Genomic DNA, 17245 nt, shown 5'->3' on the forward strand with positions numbered 1-17245 from the left:
GTTATGGGACAACAACAGCAAGAACAAATAATTGTGTATCCAAAACGTCAATTATGCCCTTCTTTTTGTAATAACATGCTCCGGAGGTCAGAGAATACTTTTTCTTTAAGTAACATAGCCAGTTTTTGATAGAGATTGAAGCTTGCTTACTGTTCAGCATTTGTTAGGAAACTGAAAGCAGCAAAACCAGCCTGATGGATATTCCACCCTATTTGGCGGTACATGATTAGTCCATCACCGTGAAGCTCTAGGCAGCCTCGTGCCCTTTGCTTTCAGAGAGCAAATTCTCTGACTTTGAGCCATCCGCCCTACAGCAGTTTCCAAGGAACTCGTATCATTGACCATATATTATTTCAAAGTGTCCTTTTAAAGAAAGTTCATTTACAAGTAATAGGGATATTTATATATATATTTTGTTGAACTAACGGAAATTAAATGGCAGGTACACACACATCCATGAAGCTACAAATTCAGTGACAAATGCATCTTGTAGAGCTTCTTCAGATGTTTTGCAATGGACGGCAGCCTGGGTTACCTAACTCCCCCAGTCTGCCTCCAGGTTATTCATAGGAAAGCCTCAAGCTTCTGCAGCATCTCTGGCGTTGTTTCTCCTTGGCAGCACCATACCTGCCATTACAATCCACTCAAATGCAGTCTCCGTAACAAAGAAAATTCTGCTTTATTAACTTCCTTCTTGCTTATCTTCTTCATACTGGTGGAATGACATACCTCTGCAAATTGTAGGGAAAATAAGAGGTTTAGAAGCCAGGCATATACTACCTCTTCTGTGAAGAGAGCGCAATATTTTCCCTTGAATGTCGCTCTATGCACTGGTATAATCCATGGCGATTGAGAAGCACCATTTGTCATATAATATGAGCAGCTAATACTAAGGAATCTCCCAAGAAGTCCTCTTCCAAACCAATGATGTCCACGAGAGCTTTACTGTCATTCATGTGAACACTATTAAGACATCTTTTTTTTTTTAAATAGTTATCTTGACACAGTGTAGGCTAAAGTGCATTTGCTGTACTTTCCAACTATGGCCATCAAACAACTTGAATTCTGTGAGAAGGCTGCATACTGAGCAGTGGTATACAAATGCACTGAAATCTTAGGCTAGTTAATAGCCTTTCAAAGGGCACATAATTTTCTCACAAACCAAATATCTGCAGCAATCCAAGTGGAAAAACTAACTTTAAAAACTTTTAATGTTTTTTAAATTCATAGCCTCTAGCAATATATTATAATGAACAGTAGATATAAAATTATACTCAAAACCTCATGTTTTCACAATAATTTTTACTTTTAATAATTTAATTTACTGCATTTTAGATTCGAAAGTAGCAAGGACAATTTCAAACGAAAACTTCAAAACCAAGATACAACCAAAGACTTTTTCAGGATGAAAGAACACATGTAAGGAGGATCAAGACCCTACAGTGAGATCAGCTATTAGCTAATTAAATATGTGACTAAAATTCATCATTTTAAGTAGCAGCCGTATTGATGGTGAGCAACCTGGTAAGCAAACAAATGACAGTGGATTTTTTTTCATATCTTCAGAGAGAAACATTTATCTTAATAAGATTCACTATGCCATAATACATGTGGAATAAGTCAATGTCTACTAATTAAAGGACACTGTCAACCTGATTTTCTAAACAGCTAATTAAAATATGTAGCATCTAATACAGCACTTCTTGCAAAGTATGCTCTGTTTAAAAAATACATCCCTGTAAAAGTTACTTGTTTTACTATTCCCTTGTGTTTGCTTTTTTAATTGGTTTTTCAACAAAGGAGGATCTGCTGAACTAAGGTTCTATTTCTGTATCAAGTTCCATTAATGCACACCCCTGTACTTACGCAGAAGCACAATGATCTGTAGGTCTAAAAGGCTATACAAGAAAACAATGACACTAATCCTAAGGGTTTGCTGTTGTTGCTTTTTCAAGGATGACGAGATTTTCTCTCTCTGGTTTTGGGAGGATTTCAGATAATCTAGGTGTTACTTGAAACTGTAAAATTTTCAGAAAGAAATGTGATTTTCATATTGATGAGGAATCTTTAACCTTCCATTTTATAGATTACATTAGTTTCTCAGAATAAGCAGGCTTCTCTATTTCTTATTCTGATTCTGTATGTAGCTTTTTCAAGAGAAAGAAGTTGTTGTAGATCTGTCAGCAAGGCTCTGGGAGTAGGAGGATGTTTGGATTTCCGGCATATTGCAACGCAGTTCTTGGCCACCAGCAAAGCTATGTGTGTGAATCTCATTTTATATCCGTTGTTTGCAATACCACATATTTTAAGAGACATTTGAAATAGTCTCTGTACTCCTAATCCTAGACAAGTAATCACAAATCACTCCCTAAAAGAAGCTGAGAAGGCAAAATACATACCTTTACGTAGCTCACGTCATGAGAGACTGTGGATGAAATGACGCTGTCCTAGAAATAAAATAAAATCTGTTGTATCTTGAACAATTTAAGTCTGTATTCAAAGTTCTTAGCTCAAATCAGCCTATTGTTTGCTGTTTATTTTTTCTTTCCAGATTCAGATTTAACAATATTTTCTAGGACATACTTTTTGCATTAAAACATTATTAGCCAGCTAATCTTATTAGTCAATTTTAAAATCTTTTTTAAAATGTGTATTTTTGCAGTGCAGAAATCTGATACAGTAAATTATGAGCTCTGTGACTGCTAGTTAGTTTTACACCTGGAAGTATATGGAGCTCATCTTCAATTCATATTTGCATTATTTTTTTCCCTAAAGATCACCTAAGTCACCACTCCCACCATTTCCCCTTCTTTTCTATCCTCAACCAATACATAAAAAACATCATTTTTCCAGCCAAGGCATATGCAACATCCTTCAGAATGCATCAGAGCAGATCCTTCATCAGCTGGAGGAATGATTGTGTTAACAATATGAGGTCCTTCCTGCCCTGGGCAGCACAAAACAAGCTTGGGATTTCCAAACATTTTGTCTTCTCCAGCAAAGAGGTGATTTTAGCATGTGTTAACTACGACATTATCAACACACCTTTTCCTTTCACGTACCCATGCCCTTTTGTAGGCAAGCGCCCAGCTCCTCCCAAATTACAGTGAAAGTTCAGTGGCTGACCACAGAGGCTTTGACAATCTTTACACAGGACAATGACTTGAAACCAATCCTCTCCGTTGTAAATAATTCCAGAATAAAAAAATAACTGAGAGTTATGTTGACAATGACTTGGGAGGGCAAAATACTTTTTACTCTTCTATAACTGTCTGCATTCTGCAGTGTTAACGGGAGTTAAAACTTGGTTTAGTCATTAAAGTAATCAGGTATGAATCAAAGAAACCTCAGGAGATGCTGTTGTTGAGAAAGCAGGTATTATTTTCACACAAACAAGCATTTTTCTCATCCTAACTTCATCTTAATGGGTATATATCTTTAATAAACAAAACCATTATTTTGAATTGTATCAATAAATTTCCATCTTTAATATTGCTCAAACAAAAAATATTAAAATGCTAAAAGCATTTTGGTTTTTTATACACACATCTAGCATGTTCATTGCCATAATGCAATATTGTAAATGCCAAAAAAGTGAAGCAGTGATCTATAATTTTAAAATGCCAGTGATTTCCAAGCTGTCACTGATCTTGGAAAATTTCCTCAGTAGCATGTGGAGATCAATAACTGTTTATAGACTTTTTAGTCCCAGTTTATAGGGAGTGTATAACTATGGACTATGTCAAATCTCTTAACTGTGAAGTGAAAGACTGATTTCACACTTAAATCCACCCAAAAGCCTGTAATGCTAAAGAAAGGCAGGAAGGATGATCCAGGGAGCTACAGGCCAGTCAGGTCTGCTTGTTCTCTAGGGCAACAATGGTGCCAGTCTGCGGGAGCCATTTCTGAAGAAGAAAGAAAGGTGATGAGAAACAGTAGCCGGCATGGAGTTACCAAGGTTTGCCATGCTTGACCAAGCCTAATTACCTTCTGTGATGAAATGGCACGATGTGCAGACAAAGGGCGAGCAGTAGATGTTGTCTACCTTGACTTCAGCAAGGCTTTCAGCACAGTCTCCCACAGCACACTTGTATCCAAGTTGGAACATTCTACTGTGGATGGGTAGACTGCTAGATGGGTGAAAATCTAGCCTGACAGGCACAACGGGCTAACGATTCATACTCCACCCGACAGCTGGTTACAAGTGGTGTTCTTTGGGAGTTTACCCTTAGACCTACGCTATTGAATATCTTTATCAGTGGCCTGGAGGAGAACACAGAGCACAACTTTTGTCAGGCTTGCAAAAGGCACTCTCAAGATCAGAACTGTCATTTAGAGGGATGTACACAGGCTGGAGGAATAGACTGACAGGAACCTCATGAAACTCAACAAAGACACGTGAAAAGTCTTGCACCTGGGACAGACGAACGCCCTACAATGGTACAGGATCGGACTGACTGGCTGAGCAGCAGCTCTGCTGAAAAGGACACGGGGGTCCTGGTGACGTTGTACACTAAGCATGAGCCAGCAGTGCACTCTGGCAGCAATGAAGGCTAACAGCATATTGTGCTGTATCAACAGGTGCATAGACAGTAAATTGACAGATGTAATTATTCCCTTTTACTCTGTATTCTTTAGGCTATTTTAGTATCTGGAATATGATGTGCAGTTTTGGGGGCCTCTGTACAAGAAAGATGCTGATAAACTTGAGAAAGTTGAGCAGACAAGTACCAAGGTGTTTAGAGGGCTGGAGCACTTGCTCTTTGAGGAAAGCCTGAGACGAGGGCTTTAGTCTGGAGAAGAGACAGCTTCCAAAACACCTAAAACCAACCTGCCCATACTTAAGAAGAGGCTACCAAAAAGATGGAGCTAGGCTCATTACTGACGTGCAACTGGATATAAGGAAAAAAATAATTAAACACAAGGATATTTAAGCACTGGAACAGGTTGCCCAGAGAGGCTGGGGAATCTCCATGCTTGCAGGTTTTCAAAACTTCATTGCACCAAGTCCTAAACAAACTGATGTGATTTGTGTTGACCCTGATCTGAGCAGGAGTTTGCACTGCAAAGCCTCCTAAGGTCCCTTCCAACTGAACGATTCAATGGTTCCGAGTAAATGGAAGAGTCTTTTCAAAGTTAGACTTTGCCATCAACCCTATCCTTAGGGTTGTCACGTTACCTGTGTAGTTCTGGGCTGATGTCAAAAGAAAGTAAATTGACATGTCACCCTCATCCTTCTATCTCAGAAGCAGGCTTAAGATCAGTATCCTGTGCATGCTGATCCTAAATTCCACTGCAACATTAATATATCCCATTACCAGAAAATACCTTTTACTACTTTTCCTTCCTTGCACATGTACCCATGTGAAAGTGGGTAAAGAATTTCATTGTATCGTGGAACCTTTCTCTTCTGAATCCAGATGGTCTTCTATTTGACATTTTACAGAAAAGGTACTGAAAAATAATTTTATCTTTGATTATGTCTCTTTACAGCTTATTCATCAATGTTTTTAGGTACGGTAGATCAATTTTTTCACGCTCATCCATTTCCCAGTCTTCTGTTTCGTCTGATTTTTCATCACCTGAATCTTTTCCTTGCATAACTGAAATATGAGCTATGGTTTCACACGCATTGCTGTGTCCGGAAGTCCGCAGTTCCTGAACATTAATTGGATAAGAAACTGTGATGCAAACTGGTAACAAAGCATGCTATGTCCCAAAACTGTAAAGAAATGTGAATTTTGAACTGTTCTCACGAAAACCAAAATTTAATTACATTACTCCATTTAATGAAGTCAGACATACTGGAATTAGCATCCTCTTACAACCTTAGGTTTCATCTCTTTACAGTTACATTTATACTGTAAACTCCCTGGTTAGCAAGTAAGACATTGCAGGCAATCCTCAAAATGAACAATAATACTACAGTATAGTCATTTGTTACATGATTGCACATTCTAAATGTGACAGTATTTAGCAAATAGTAGAAATGTATACTGGAAATGAACCATATATTTTCTTCCTAATTCCTTTAGTAAGAGTGTGTAAACACATTAAATTGTGCAGTTTCATAGCTGAGGTCTTATTTCCAATATTATGAAAGACTGCCTTAAAGTATTTAAACCTTCGTTGTGTTGTATCATCATGAAGGAAAAACTCAAGCTGTAAGGGAAACTTACAAACATACAAAATTAAAGTGGCCACTGGAATTCTCTAACTTTTGTGCAATTAAGTGGCATAAAATGGGATTTCTAAGATATGATAAATATACAAAATTATTAAGCATGAAAATAGCTAGGAGCCTATTTGGGGGCAACTGTAGCATACGTTGGTGGCTTTGCCACAAACTACAGCCAAAGACCAACTTCTTTTAATCACATGAGAAATCCAATACCACCTCTTCCTGAGGTGCAGTCCCATGTATATCAATAGAGGAAGCAGTTTAAACCTATTCAAACAAGAAAAATATCTTAAAGTCCAGAAAGGTAATAAACAAACAATGTATCCTTGTTCTTTATCCTTGTTCTTTTTCCACTCCTGGCTGTGCAAATCAGAAAAAGTAGAAAGTTGGAGTAGCAGTGGAAGGCTCACCAAAATACATTTCAAAAAGAAGGAAAGATATTTAAATTTGTATAAAAACCCCAGTAATGTTATACTGATTGTTGAAGGCAGAGTGAATACGAAGTCATGTGGCTCTGAGGCCTGATCTTTTAAGCTGCTCCTAATTAAATGCAGCTTTGCTCCTACTGGATGCTAAGAGCTTTCCAGGTTACTGCCCGTATTAAATGAAAATTAGATACTTATCTGTATGAATGTTGCAAAGTTGATTGAAAAAAGGTAACGTGTGAAGTCTGTGTCCAAAAAGAATATTGCTGATTCATTCTAATGTGCTTAGACATTCCTGAACTCTGATGGTTCATCAGTACCTCATAGGATAGGTCATAATCCTTAGCAGATAAATGCTTAATCCAAGATAAATCGTAATAAATCCAAATGAGATTAGACCTTTACCGAAATACTCAATGACTGGTGTAAAAACATGTTTGACTGACTGTGATACATCACTGGGAGTCACTGACTAAATTATGTACAGAACTTCAAAGAAGGTGCAATAGTTAAAAGAAAAGCAGAAATTTACTGATAAGTGCCCCTTGGGGGGCTGGTGTTGAGTGTTCTTCACCAGCCTCACTTCTTAACAATACTCTTCTGATCTGCGAGTCTTCATGGTTTAAATCAGTGTTCTGTCAAAGTCACCTACTTTCTGAAACAAATGTTTTATTTATCTCCTCCTCCCCATTCCTACTATTCTGAATCTGAATAAAACCTGCAGGAGCCTTAAGGCTAAATCATTCAGTAGGATCCACTGGCATTTTCATCCCCTCTGTATTTGGTAGCTTATGATATCTGGATGATTTGTTAAGTATTTATAGTAAAGCACATCTTTGCATAGTATTTTAAAAAATCAAAAAGCCATATTAAATAAAATTAATAGTGCTATGACTGACTAAATGCATTATGGTTAGAGCTGGACAAAAAGATAAGAGAAATTGTTTGCCGCTAAAATCTGAGATTGCTACAAAAGTCTAGAATCTTTACCTGGAAGAAATTTTGGCCGTCTTTACCTGTGACACAAGTATAACCTCTTAACCTGCCAACTGTAAATGAAAAGCTGCTGTCTTGAAGCAGAAGCACTTCAGCCACATTTTAAAATGTTTTTTATTCTGTAATAATAAAGCCTCCAAGAAATCCTATTCTAAAAAACTACGTTGCCTTACATTCAGCAATTAAAAAAAAAAAATCACTACAAGAAATCACTACTTAATAAATTGTAACGTGAATTAAATTAAAATTCTGAATGAAGCTGCCCATGTAAGTCTGAGTTCCATTAGTATTACTGAGCATACTCCGAGTTGTGATCCTGGGACACTGGCTTCATGGGGGAGTTTTGACTGTGTGAAGAATTAAAGTTTGTATCTGATGTCCTCAAAGCCTTTGATGTGCTTACAGCTTTTATAGGTCAGTTGCAAAGATAAGCTTTGTAATGGCTTTCTACAGTTACCTTAAAAAGCACTTGTACTCTCTTTCCATTGCTTAAAATACATAAATATTTACTTCTGACAACATTTGCTATTTATTCTAAAAAAAGTGGTATGCATTAACAATATATTGATTCAGAATGCTATATTCTGAATAGGCAGTTTCATCATTGTGCTCTAATAGCGCAGTCAAGCCATCAGATTTTGTCACCATCTGACTTTAGCTAGTCCTGCTGTTTCATCATAAAGTAATACAAGCAAAATTCTGCATTAGGTGTTATAACAGTGAACTAGGTAAGTCACTTCTCATTAGCAAATCACTCCCCCTCTATTCAGTCCAGGTTTCTGAACTTCTGTAGATCCTATTGTTGGTTGCTCAGATTAGACAAAGAAACGGGGCGGATTGTGGGAGGAGTAACGTGCATTAGATGCTCAGGTAGACAGATGCACATAGACAAAGCAACACAGGTGCTTTTCTAATCCACGTATAGAATGAGCACTCACATCCTTTGAGTTGAGACTTCACATCATTTTCATTGCCTACAACATACGACTCATTTTTCTGAAGGAGAAACGTAAGTTCTTATTTTAGAAGGCATTTTTGTTGTTGGTTTTGTCATGTAACTAAGATATGAAGTAACATGAAAATTAACTAAATCTTTTACTTTGTGTAGTTCTAAATCATGCATAGCTAAATCATGCATTAGCAGTATTCAGTTGTAAGAAACATTCACGTTTCTTCATATTTGAGCAGATCTACCTAGAACTCTCTTTTCAGAATAACAATATCAGGCTTCACACTTCTCAAGAGTACAGAAGACTTTCCTATGACTATTTTCTGTTATATTTTTAAACGGCAGTTAGGAATATTGTCTGAATCTAAACTTGTATTATCAAGCAAATGTCACACAATGATCATTAGTTGTACAACAATGTAGACCTTTTGCTACACCTGTGGAGAAATATTTGCACTGTAACTAGATCCAGTAGGAGCTATAAAATGGTAGATACAAGTTTTTGGAGTATTACGTAGAATTTTTTTTTTCCCCCCAGAAACCTAAAAAATCTAGGCAAATAACTGAAATACTGAATAGTGCAGACTCAGTATACTGCAAATAAAAAAGCTGTGTAACAGATGTCATTTTCTTTAGGTATACAGAGCTTCAAAGTGAACTGCTTTTAGAAAAGTTGTTGTCTAACGGGTTGATACCTTACCTTTTAATGGATTGATGCCCTCTTCTTGACTGTCATTTGGAGCTAGACTTCTCAATTTTTAAGAATATCAATACCTCTTCAAAACAAAGTTGTAGAGGCTGTAAATCAGGAAGGATTTCCCTAATTCTGTCAAAATACACAGACAGTAAAGATACAGCACACCTACAAGTACAGCAACGCTAATTCGGTTCAGACAGAAGTATTTTGATATCAGCACACTGTTTAGGGGTAGATGATTTTTACTATAAGCGAGAGTGCACTGAGAAAGTCAAACTTGTTTCCAGGAAAAAAAAAATATGTTAATTTAGCTTTGTCTGGATTTCTGACAATCACATTTCATATCTCCACTTTTTAGAGTAATTTATGTATTTTAGGGGATGCCTGCACAGAGTATATCACAGGTCCTTTCTGTATGTGATAGCGTGTCTCTAAAACAAGAGGATTTTGACCAAACTAATAGACAGATGAAGCCAAACAAACAAATTGCTGCTACGCTAATTTCTGAAACAGATGGCTCTGATCCAGTATTTGCTAGCAAATGTAATTCATTGTCAATCTAACACAGAATCATGTCTGTCTTTCTGTCATTCTGTATGTATAGCATATAGGAAGAAATCTGGCTCAGGATACTCCACCCACAGCTAAATTTATACACAAAGAACTGAAAATCAAAGTGCATAAACAAGTACAAATTCTGCCATCCTTACTGGAAGCAGAGATTAGACCACTGTTTTGAAGTTTCAGGTACAAATCTTCAAAAGGCCTGAGATGTTAGGGCTACAGTCTTCCCTCACTTTGTGGTAGAAATACCCTTGAAATTAATGCAAGTTGTATACATGGCTTGCAGCACAAGAGTATACCAGGCAAACCACCCTATAAACTTTTAATTTTCTAGACACAAGATATTTTATTTAAACGGGTGAGATTTTATTACCTTTAACCAAGCTCCCTCAAAAAAGTCAATAAAAATGTAAATAGTTTTGCATCCAGCCTCCAGACCAGGCCATGCAGCTGAGACTGTCGGTCTAATTCAGCTTTCTGAGACAGTCTGTCTTTGCTGTTGGTGTATCTTCAGCTAAATTTAGCCTAATGTTAAGAATGACCTACACAGCAAGGAAATAAACTGTTTGAAAAAATATAGGACAAAGCTTATGTTTAAGGGAAAGCTTCCCACAATGTTCTATTTGTGGCACACGATCATACATTTGTGTCACATCATCTTATCCTTTCCTTGAGCATTGATTGAAAAAGAGGCTTTTTAACCTACTCAGAATTCTTCTTTGTACATCTTTATTGGTGAGGGTCACAGACCTGGTCAAAAACAGGGGAAGCACTTCCAAGCAGGAGATCAGAACAACTCCCATCTTGCCTGCTGCACTGTATTTTCACTTCCAAATCGTGAGGCACCTGGATGCGTCGCGGCCCTGGGAGGGAGCAGAGCTGTGCAGACCCGCTGGGTACGTTACCCCGGCTCCGGTGCTTACCTTCACGCACCCATCCACGGGGCTCACCCCTCCGGGGAGCTCACTGACCCACACGGGTGCCCTCTCACCCACCCCAGCTGCCCCACGAACTCCCCCACGAACTCCCCCAGCTGCTGCTGATCTCGCAACGCGCCTGTGTGAGATAAAAAGCCCTTCCCCGATTACTCTACCCCCCTCCACCCGGGCGCTGCCGCTACCAAGATGGCGGTGCCGCCTCACGCCGCTCCGTAGTGCTGCGCCGCGCCTCGCCCGGCTGCGCGGGAGACCCCGTGGCCGCCACCGCCACGTGCTGCCGTCGCGCGCTGCCCGGCCGCGCGCGTCTCGTGTTTCCCCCGTGGCAGAAGATGCGCGTTCACGGCGCGGTGAGGAAACACCCCCGCTCCCTTCCCCCCCCCCCCCCCATTCGGCCTGCAAAGCGGTACCGGGCGTGGGGGGGCGGCACACGGGAGCGAGGTCTCCGCTGCACCGGCAGCTGCGAAAACGAGGGGGAAAACGTGGTTCTCCGGGATCGCGGCGGGGAGGGGGCGCCGGTGCCTTCCCCCCCCCCCTTCTGTGTGGGCTCCCGGGGTGCGGAGGGAAGGGCGGCCGCGGGGCGAGGGAGCCCCCTGCTCGCCCCCGCCCCGCTCGCCCGTTCAGGCCGCCGAGGGGTAAATACTCCCTCGGGGCGCCGAGTGGCGCCGCCCTGCGGGGCCGGGCGCGGTGGCGGGTTGTGTCTGCGGGGACCGAGGCCGCGCTTCGTGCCGGCCCGGGTGGGGGGTTTGGGTGGTGCTGCCCGGCTGGGCTCGGGGGCGGCCAGGCCGCCTGCCCCGCACCGCCCGAAGTGCATTTTTTATTTTTTCCGCGTTTAAAGAAATGGTTTTTTAAAAAACGGTAATTTTGTATGGTGTTTCCTAAACTAGCATTTTTGGGGGAAGAAAAAGATATTCACGGGACTTTTTTTGTGCTCCCAGTCCCCACAGCGGTTTGCTCCGAGCTCGGTAGCCTCCCCTGGCTGCTTTGGTTTTGCAAGGGCGTGCTGCCGGCTTCACAGCCGCTGCCTGCAGGCAGCAGCCGGGGGTGCAGGCAGGAGCGCCGGGGGCAGCTGTGCGGCGTGACGCTGCCTTTGCAGCTAACGACCTTTAATGACTGAGCAGGTTTAGAGGCTTGATTGCATCAAACGTATAAGAACCAGAAAGAAAAGGTTAAATTCACCCGTGTAATGACTCTGTGCAAATGGTTTCTCTTTATTTCAGTACGTATATACATGGTGGCGAATTTAAGAGTTTCAGGCTCAATCTAGTTTACTGTGATTAGCACAATTAAGGTGTTTTTAATTAAAATTTTTACCCATGACAGTATAGTTTTAATTGCATAATACTTACTACGGAAGTTAGCACTGGTTTTGTGCCGATAGCATTTTTTTCCTGCAGTGAACTGATAATATTAAGTATTCCAAGATATTAAAAGGGTAACTTTGATGTAGTTGAAACTTCTGTTTGCTTGTTATTCCATATAATATAAAAAATTATATTGCCAAAGTAAGTGTTATCAATGAACACGTGTGTTAAAAGAATAATATTATTTCTCTAAATATTTTCTTTGACTGCTTTTTAAGTGTGATGGCACATGTTGAATAGGAGGTGTAGACTCACAGTGGCTGTGGAGACTTGGAAGTAGGGCTGCCTGCGGTGATAAATTATCTTTTAAATTTCACGAAAGCAAGAGCAGGATAATTCATATTGCATTACTTGTTCAATTTGTTTATCGGTTCTTAAGCAGGTCTCCCCCTGACTTCGTTGGAAGGTCATTGTACACAATGGCACCCTCAGCACCATTTAAGGCTTCTATTGTCTCTTTGTATTAGTAGAAGGCCACATAATGCTATTTAACAGGTACGTTGGAGGTTTAGTTTTGTGCCAACATTTGGCCTTTTCTTGTAAAAAGAGGGCCAGGGAGAGCAGTTGAGAATTTTTTTAATAAAATTAAAGCGGTTCCCATTTTTTAATTTAAAAGCTCCAGAACAATATTGGAAACGTTAAACAAGAACCCTGTTCTAGTGGTTGAGAAGCAGAACCTGCAACTAAAAGCAAAAATGAAATTGATAGTCTAATTTTACTATCCACACTGAGTGACATACAAAATAGTAAGGAAGCCTAAATGATGAAAAGTAAATTAGATTTTTAAATTAGGTAATGTTTGAAGATGTTAGAGTATTACTACATTTATTTCGTTGTTAATATTCTGAGATGTGTTAGGAAAAAGTAAGGAAAGATAAATCATACCAAAATAATTTAAATGACATTTAAAAAAAAAAATCAATTACAATGCGAGGCTTATTGCTATGCAGAGGAAGAAGCCTTTGCACAGAAATAAGCCTTTTACTTTACTCCACCTATTGAACAGAAAAATGTAGACTAGGAAGAAAGTGCTTGTCTAGCTTTGGCAGTAGAGAAGCTTGGGAATGGTCTGAGGAAATCGAGATTCCTGCACCATTCCAGTTCAGCATTGCTAGTGACATACATGGCACAGGCATGTATGTTTTTATCTCAATTTTAAAGGGGTTTTGAAACACAGTTAATTTTTTTAGCCATATACAGGAAGGACTTTTTATATGTTTTTGTCTCAGTACAGAGAAAGAAATGCCTCAAATTTAGAAGTTTAAAATGAATGACTTAAATAAGATGTGTGCTATGGCATTAGTTAAGACTGCTTTACAGATTCAGGATACCCCGGTTTTGCGGAGGAAAAAAGATGGCACCCTACAGCTATAATAGTCTGAAAGCTACAGGCAGGACAGCAATCCAGTGGAGGCCCTGCAGCCTCTAACTTTAAAAATGGGCATGGGAAAAACATTGCTGTGGGCAGTGAACTCTTCCTGGGTAGTTTAAGGGTTATGTTGGGCTAATGTATAGTGATATACCAGAACAAATTTTTTTTAAAAGCCTGTCAATTTCTATTAAATGTAAGAGCATATTTTTAAAAGTAGAATTTTGGTTCCACGTAGCTGCAGGAATAACTTTCTGAAAGACGGTTCCTGCTAAGATTTTGCTAAGCAGAAATAGTTGACATGTATCTCAATAGGGCATTGGGCTTCATGCCAGCACGGTGTTGGGGAGAGGCAGAAGTTGTTAATTGCAAATAATTTTGCTGTTTGCATTCTGGGATTGTGGGTGGGAATTCCTTTTTTACCTATTTTTATTTTGCCTAGGTATACCTGGGGTTATTACAGCTGGGAGTCAGCAACTTTTTATTAATATTCTAGAACTAGATGTGTAGCAAATAAGTTCTTAAATAACTGTAGGTTGTGTCAGCATTTTTCTTTGCTTGTTTCTATCAGCATTAACTAACTGTTACTGTTCAAATCAGCCCTGTAATAGTTTTGAAGAATGGCAAAAGTAATGAGAATGGATGTATTTTCATGGAAGGGTAGTATGTAAGAGGAAAGAAGTAAAACCTTAATATTGCCAGTTAGATTCCTATTATCTGTAACTGCTTTTTGGCCTTAAGGGAAGTTCATACCTAACAGTAAAATCTGTATGAAATCGCATCATATTTTTATAGTGGTCTAGCTGCCTGGATAAAAGAAAAAACATGTGGAGTATAGCATTATTGATGTAGCAATGTATCAGGATCCATTTGTAGTACTGTGGAGTTGTTCGGGATGAATGGGAGGAGTGTATAATAATTATAATTCTGGCCCTGTGAGAATAATGCTGTCCTAGGCAGAAAAGAGTGTCTCGAAACTAATGACAAAATATGCCTGTCATACAAAGTTAAATCTCTGTGGTATTTTCTTCACTTTTGCTCAGTTTTTGAAGAATTTGGGTGGAAGAATCCTGCATTCACACAACAAAGGAGTGCAAACAAGATGTAGGATTAAAGAGCAAGCTGAAAAATCATGACTAAACTTGGTAACAGTGACAGAATAATTGTGGTCACTTCCAATTAGCCTGTTTACTTCACGGTACCAGTTCAGATTTTTTGAAGAAGGTGTATATGCTGGTGTGTTTTTCATTAGCTCTCCTTGATTTTTCTTACATATCTTAATTAGAAGTTTGGTTGTAGTTGTTAATTATGATGTACTTGTTTAGCCTTTTGTTTAGTCTTTGTTCTGTTTATGAATGCTGCCTTCGAACCACATTGCTCTTACTCAAACATCTTGCATGATAGTTTTCCTTGGGGGTTACGGAAATGATAATCAGCCTTATGCTTGCTCTGTTTCCAGGTGCCAGTAAGAGAGACTCTTTGGAAACGATAGCTCAACAAACAGACATTTTGTGTTCTGCTGTGACCTAGTCCAGTTTGTCAAAGATAGAATTTTAAAGCATTGAATCGCTTATCACTAGCCCGAACTGCTGGTGAGATTTTCATGTTTCCCCTTTGGCTGGACTTCAGAGTTCTGCTTTCAGTCGGTTTTTTTGGTGTGGAAAGAGGGTTATAGTGGATGATCTAAATGTGTGTTGTAGTTCTTGCACCCTTTTATATTTTGTCAGTTTGTTTTTCTCCCCAAACTGTTTGCAGCAATATAGCATAGAAGCACAGAAAACTCTTAACCTCTTGCAAAAAGAAATAACATGTCAAATATTACAGTGTATTACTGGATTCAAAAAGCAATTGACTTGTGAACCAGGCTTGGTGAACCATTTTATTCACAATGTCTTTTCATTACTTATTCAGATAATTGATGCAATGTTTGAAGTCCCTGAAGTGCACAGAAGCATCTGCAATTTCATTGACATAGTAAACTATTTTTTAAGAAAGCAATGTACTTCTGTATCCTCACAATAGAGAAAATATGCAGCCTTTGTTTCCATAATGATTTAAAGTTAATGCATGGGAGATTGGGTTTGGGATTTCCATAAATTAAGGATTTTTTTCCCGCCTTTCAACAGTTGGGTTTTAGTACTGAAAAACAAGTGTAGTTTCTGTGTGGGGTTTTGTATGACTTCAGTAAAAATAAGTGTTCTGGTGCTTCCCCCCCAATTATAAGAAGTAATAATAATAAATGGTATTATATGTAAAACTGCTGATACTTCTCCAGTTTAAGAATACATTGAACAGATGCCTCCTATTGCCATCCGCTTCACTATGTTTACTGGTGCTTCATACAGCCTAGGTCATATTCTTGTTTTCGTGTTTCTAAGTGCTCCTATAGCCTCTTCCTTCTGAATGCAGTCAGCTGCTCCCTGATTTGGTTTACATGCTCTTAGTGTCTCCCTCGGGTTCTCTCCATTCACCCGTCTTTCACAACAGTCTCTGCAAGCTTTGTTAATCAGCTCATCCATTTGCATTAGATGGTGGGTTTTTTCCAGTGCAAGAAAAATTGTTTGCACCCCTCACTGCTTGCTGTCATTCCTTAGTTTGGAGCAAATCTTTCCCTGCTTCCTAGTTTATTGTCAAATTTATCATTTGCTGTACTTCTAGATAAAGCTACGCTTTTCTGTGGGTTTTTTGCATGTGTGTCCATCTATGTTGTCTGGCCCCTTGCCTGCCTTTATAAAAAAGCTTACTTTTTCTTCTTGATTGATTTCTTCCACTTGGCTCCTTTCATTTTCTTCACTGACTAGTAGTTTTGTCACTTCTGGGATTTCACGCACTATTTCCAACACAGTTGACTTTATTTGAACCATTGTCCTCCATACTTCCACGCAATGTATAGCTAAAGAGTATTTACATCTTGTTGTTCAAGTTTGCCCTTCTTTTTAGGCCTTTTTCAGTTAGGCACGCTGGCTTGCTATAAAATAAATACCTACGTGCTGATGCTTTCCTATGGGTAATATGTAAACAGTAGATTTCCTGACCTTCCCAACAAGCATGTTCACTATATATCCTTTTGTGTTTACTTTCTCTTATGAATGCATAATTCCAAATTTCTTTTAGTAAGTGTTTTACACCCGAATTCATGCATTTTGACATCCTTGCCAGTTTCTCTAGTTGCGGTAACCAGTGTCAGGCTACATTTGGGTACGCTGTTGCTCATTGCTTATGCAGAACCCCAGATTCTCTAAGGTGTATAAAAATGGTTATTGTTTAATAGAAATACTTTTATTGGAGGAGCTTTCTAGGTCAAAAGAGAAGGCCTGGCACCCTTGGTGCAAAAAAAACTTGCCCATCTCCTGTGTGCATTGCCCACTAAAATTTCAAAACCTCATCTTCCTGGAAAGGTTCTCCTACCAGATACAGGATCCTAAAGCCTACCCTCTGCTGTAGACCTAGCTGTAGGTTACAGATTTACCTCACCCCCTCGTGCATGCCAAATTATGGAAGTAACAATACCACAGCTAATCTGCTTCAGCTTCTTGAGGGATATGATAAGTTACCCAATGGCTGGCTGTGTGCAGTTTCCTTTGGGTTTGCAGAAGGGTGGCTAGTAGGCTGCTTAGAGGGATATGCAAACAGGGTTTGGTTGCTCCAGTTCAGGTTGTGCTGTAGAGCTGCATTAAGCACCCATGGCTTTGCTGGAGAGGTTATTACTGTTTCTAGATCTGAGATTAGCAAGCTTCATTTACAGAAGTTTTGATACAAAGCTGA

General features: G+C 39.3%; 1 protein-coding gene and 1 long non-coding RNA gene across 4 annotated transcripts in view; one reads left to right on the top strand and one right to left on the bottom strand.

Annotated features, from left to right (window-relative positions):
* ELAVL4 (ELAV like RNA binding protein 4) overlaps positions 1 to 17245 on the top strand; it is a 101164-nt gene that overhangs the window by 8916 nt on the left and 75003 nt on the right. For 2 of the 3 annotated variants that reach the window (XM_050900919.1, XM_050900920.1), the window contains exon 1: positions 10998 to 11097. The exons of the other annotated variant lie outside the window; for it this stretch is intronic. In XM_050900919.1, the coding sequence (XP_050756876.1) occupies positions 11080 to 11097 (18 nt within the window). In that variant the 5' untranslated portion in view covers positions 10998 to 11079. Of the gene's footprint in view, positions 1 to 10997; positions 11098 to 17245 lie in introns of those variants that run through there. 3 annotated transcript variants of the gene reach the window in all.
* LOC127019037 (uncharacterized) lies at positions 313 to 9338 on the bottom strand. Its single transcript, XR_007766854.1, has 3 exons — positions 9252 to 9338; positions 2400 to 2447; positions 313 to 731 (listed from the first exon to the last, which is right to left on the bottom strand). It is a non-coding gene; the product is annotated as an uncharacterized LOC127019037 (long non-coding RNA).

Source organism: Gymnogyps californianus, chromosome 8, assembly GCF_018139145.2.
Source record: "Gymnogyps californianus isolate 813 chromosome 8, ASM1813914v2, whole genome shotgun sequence".
In the NCBI taxonomy this organism is placed as follows: domain Eukaryota; kingdom Metazoa; phylum Chordata; class Aves; order Accipitriformes; family Cathartidae; genus Gymnogyps; species Gymnogyps californianus.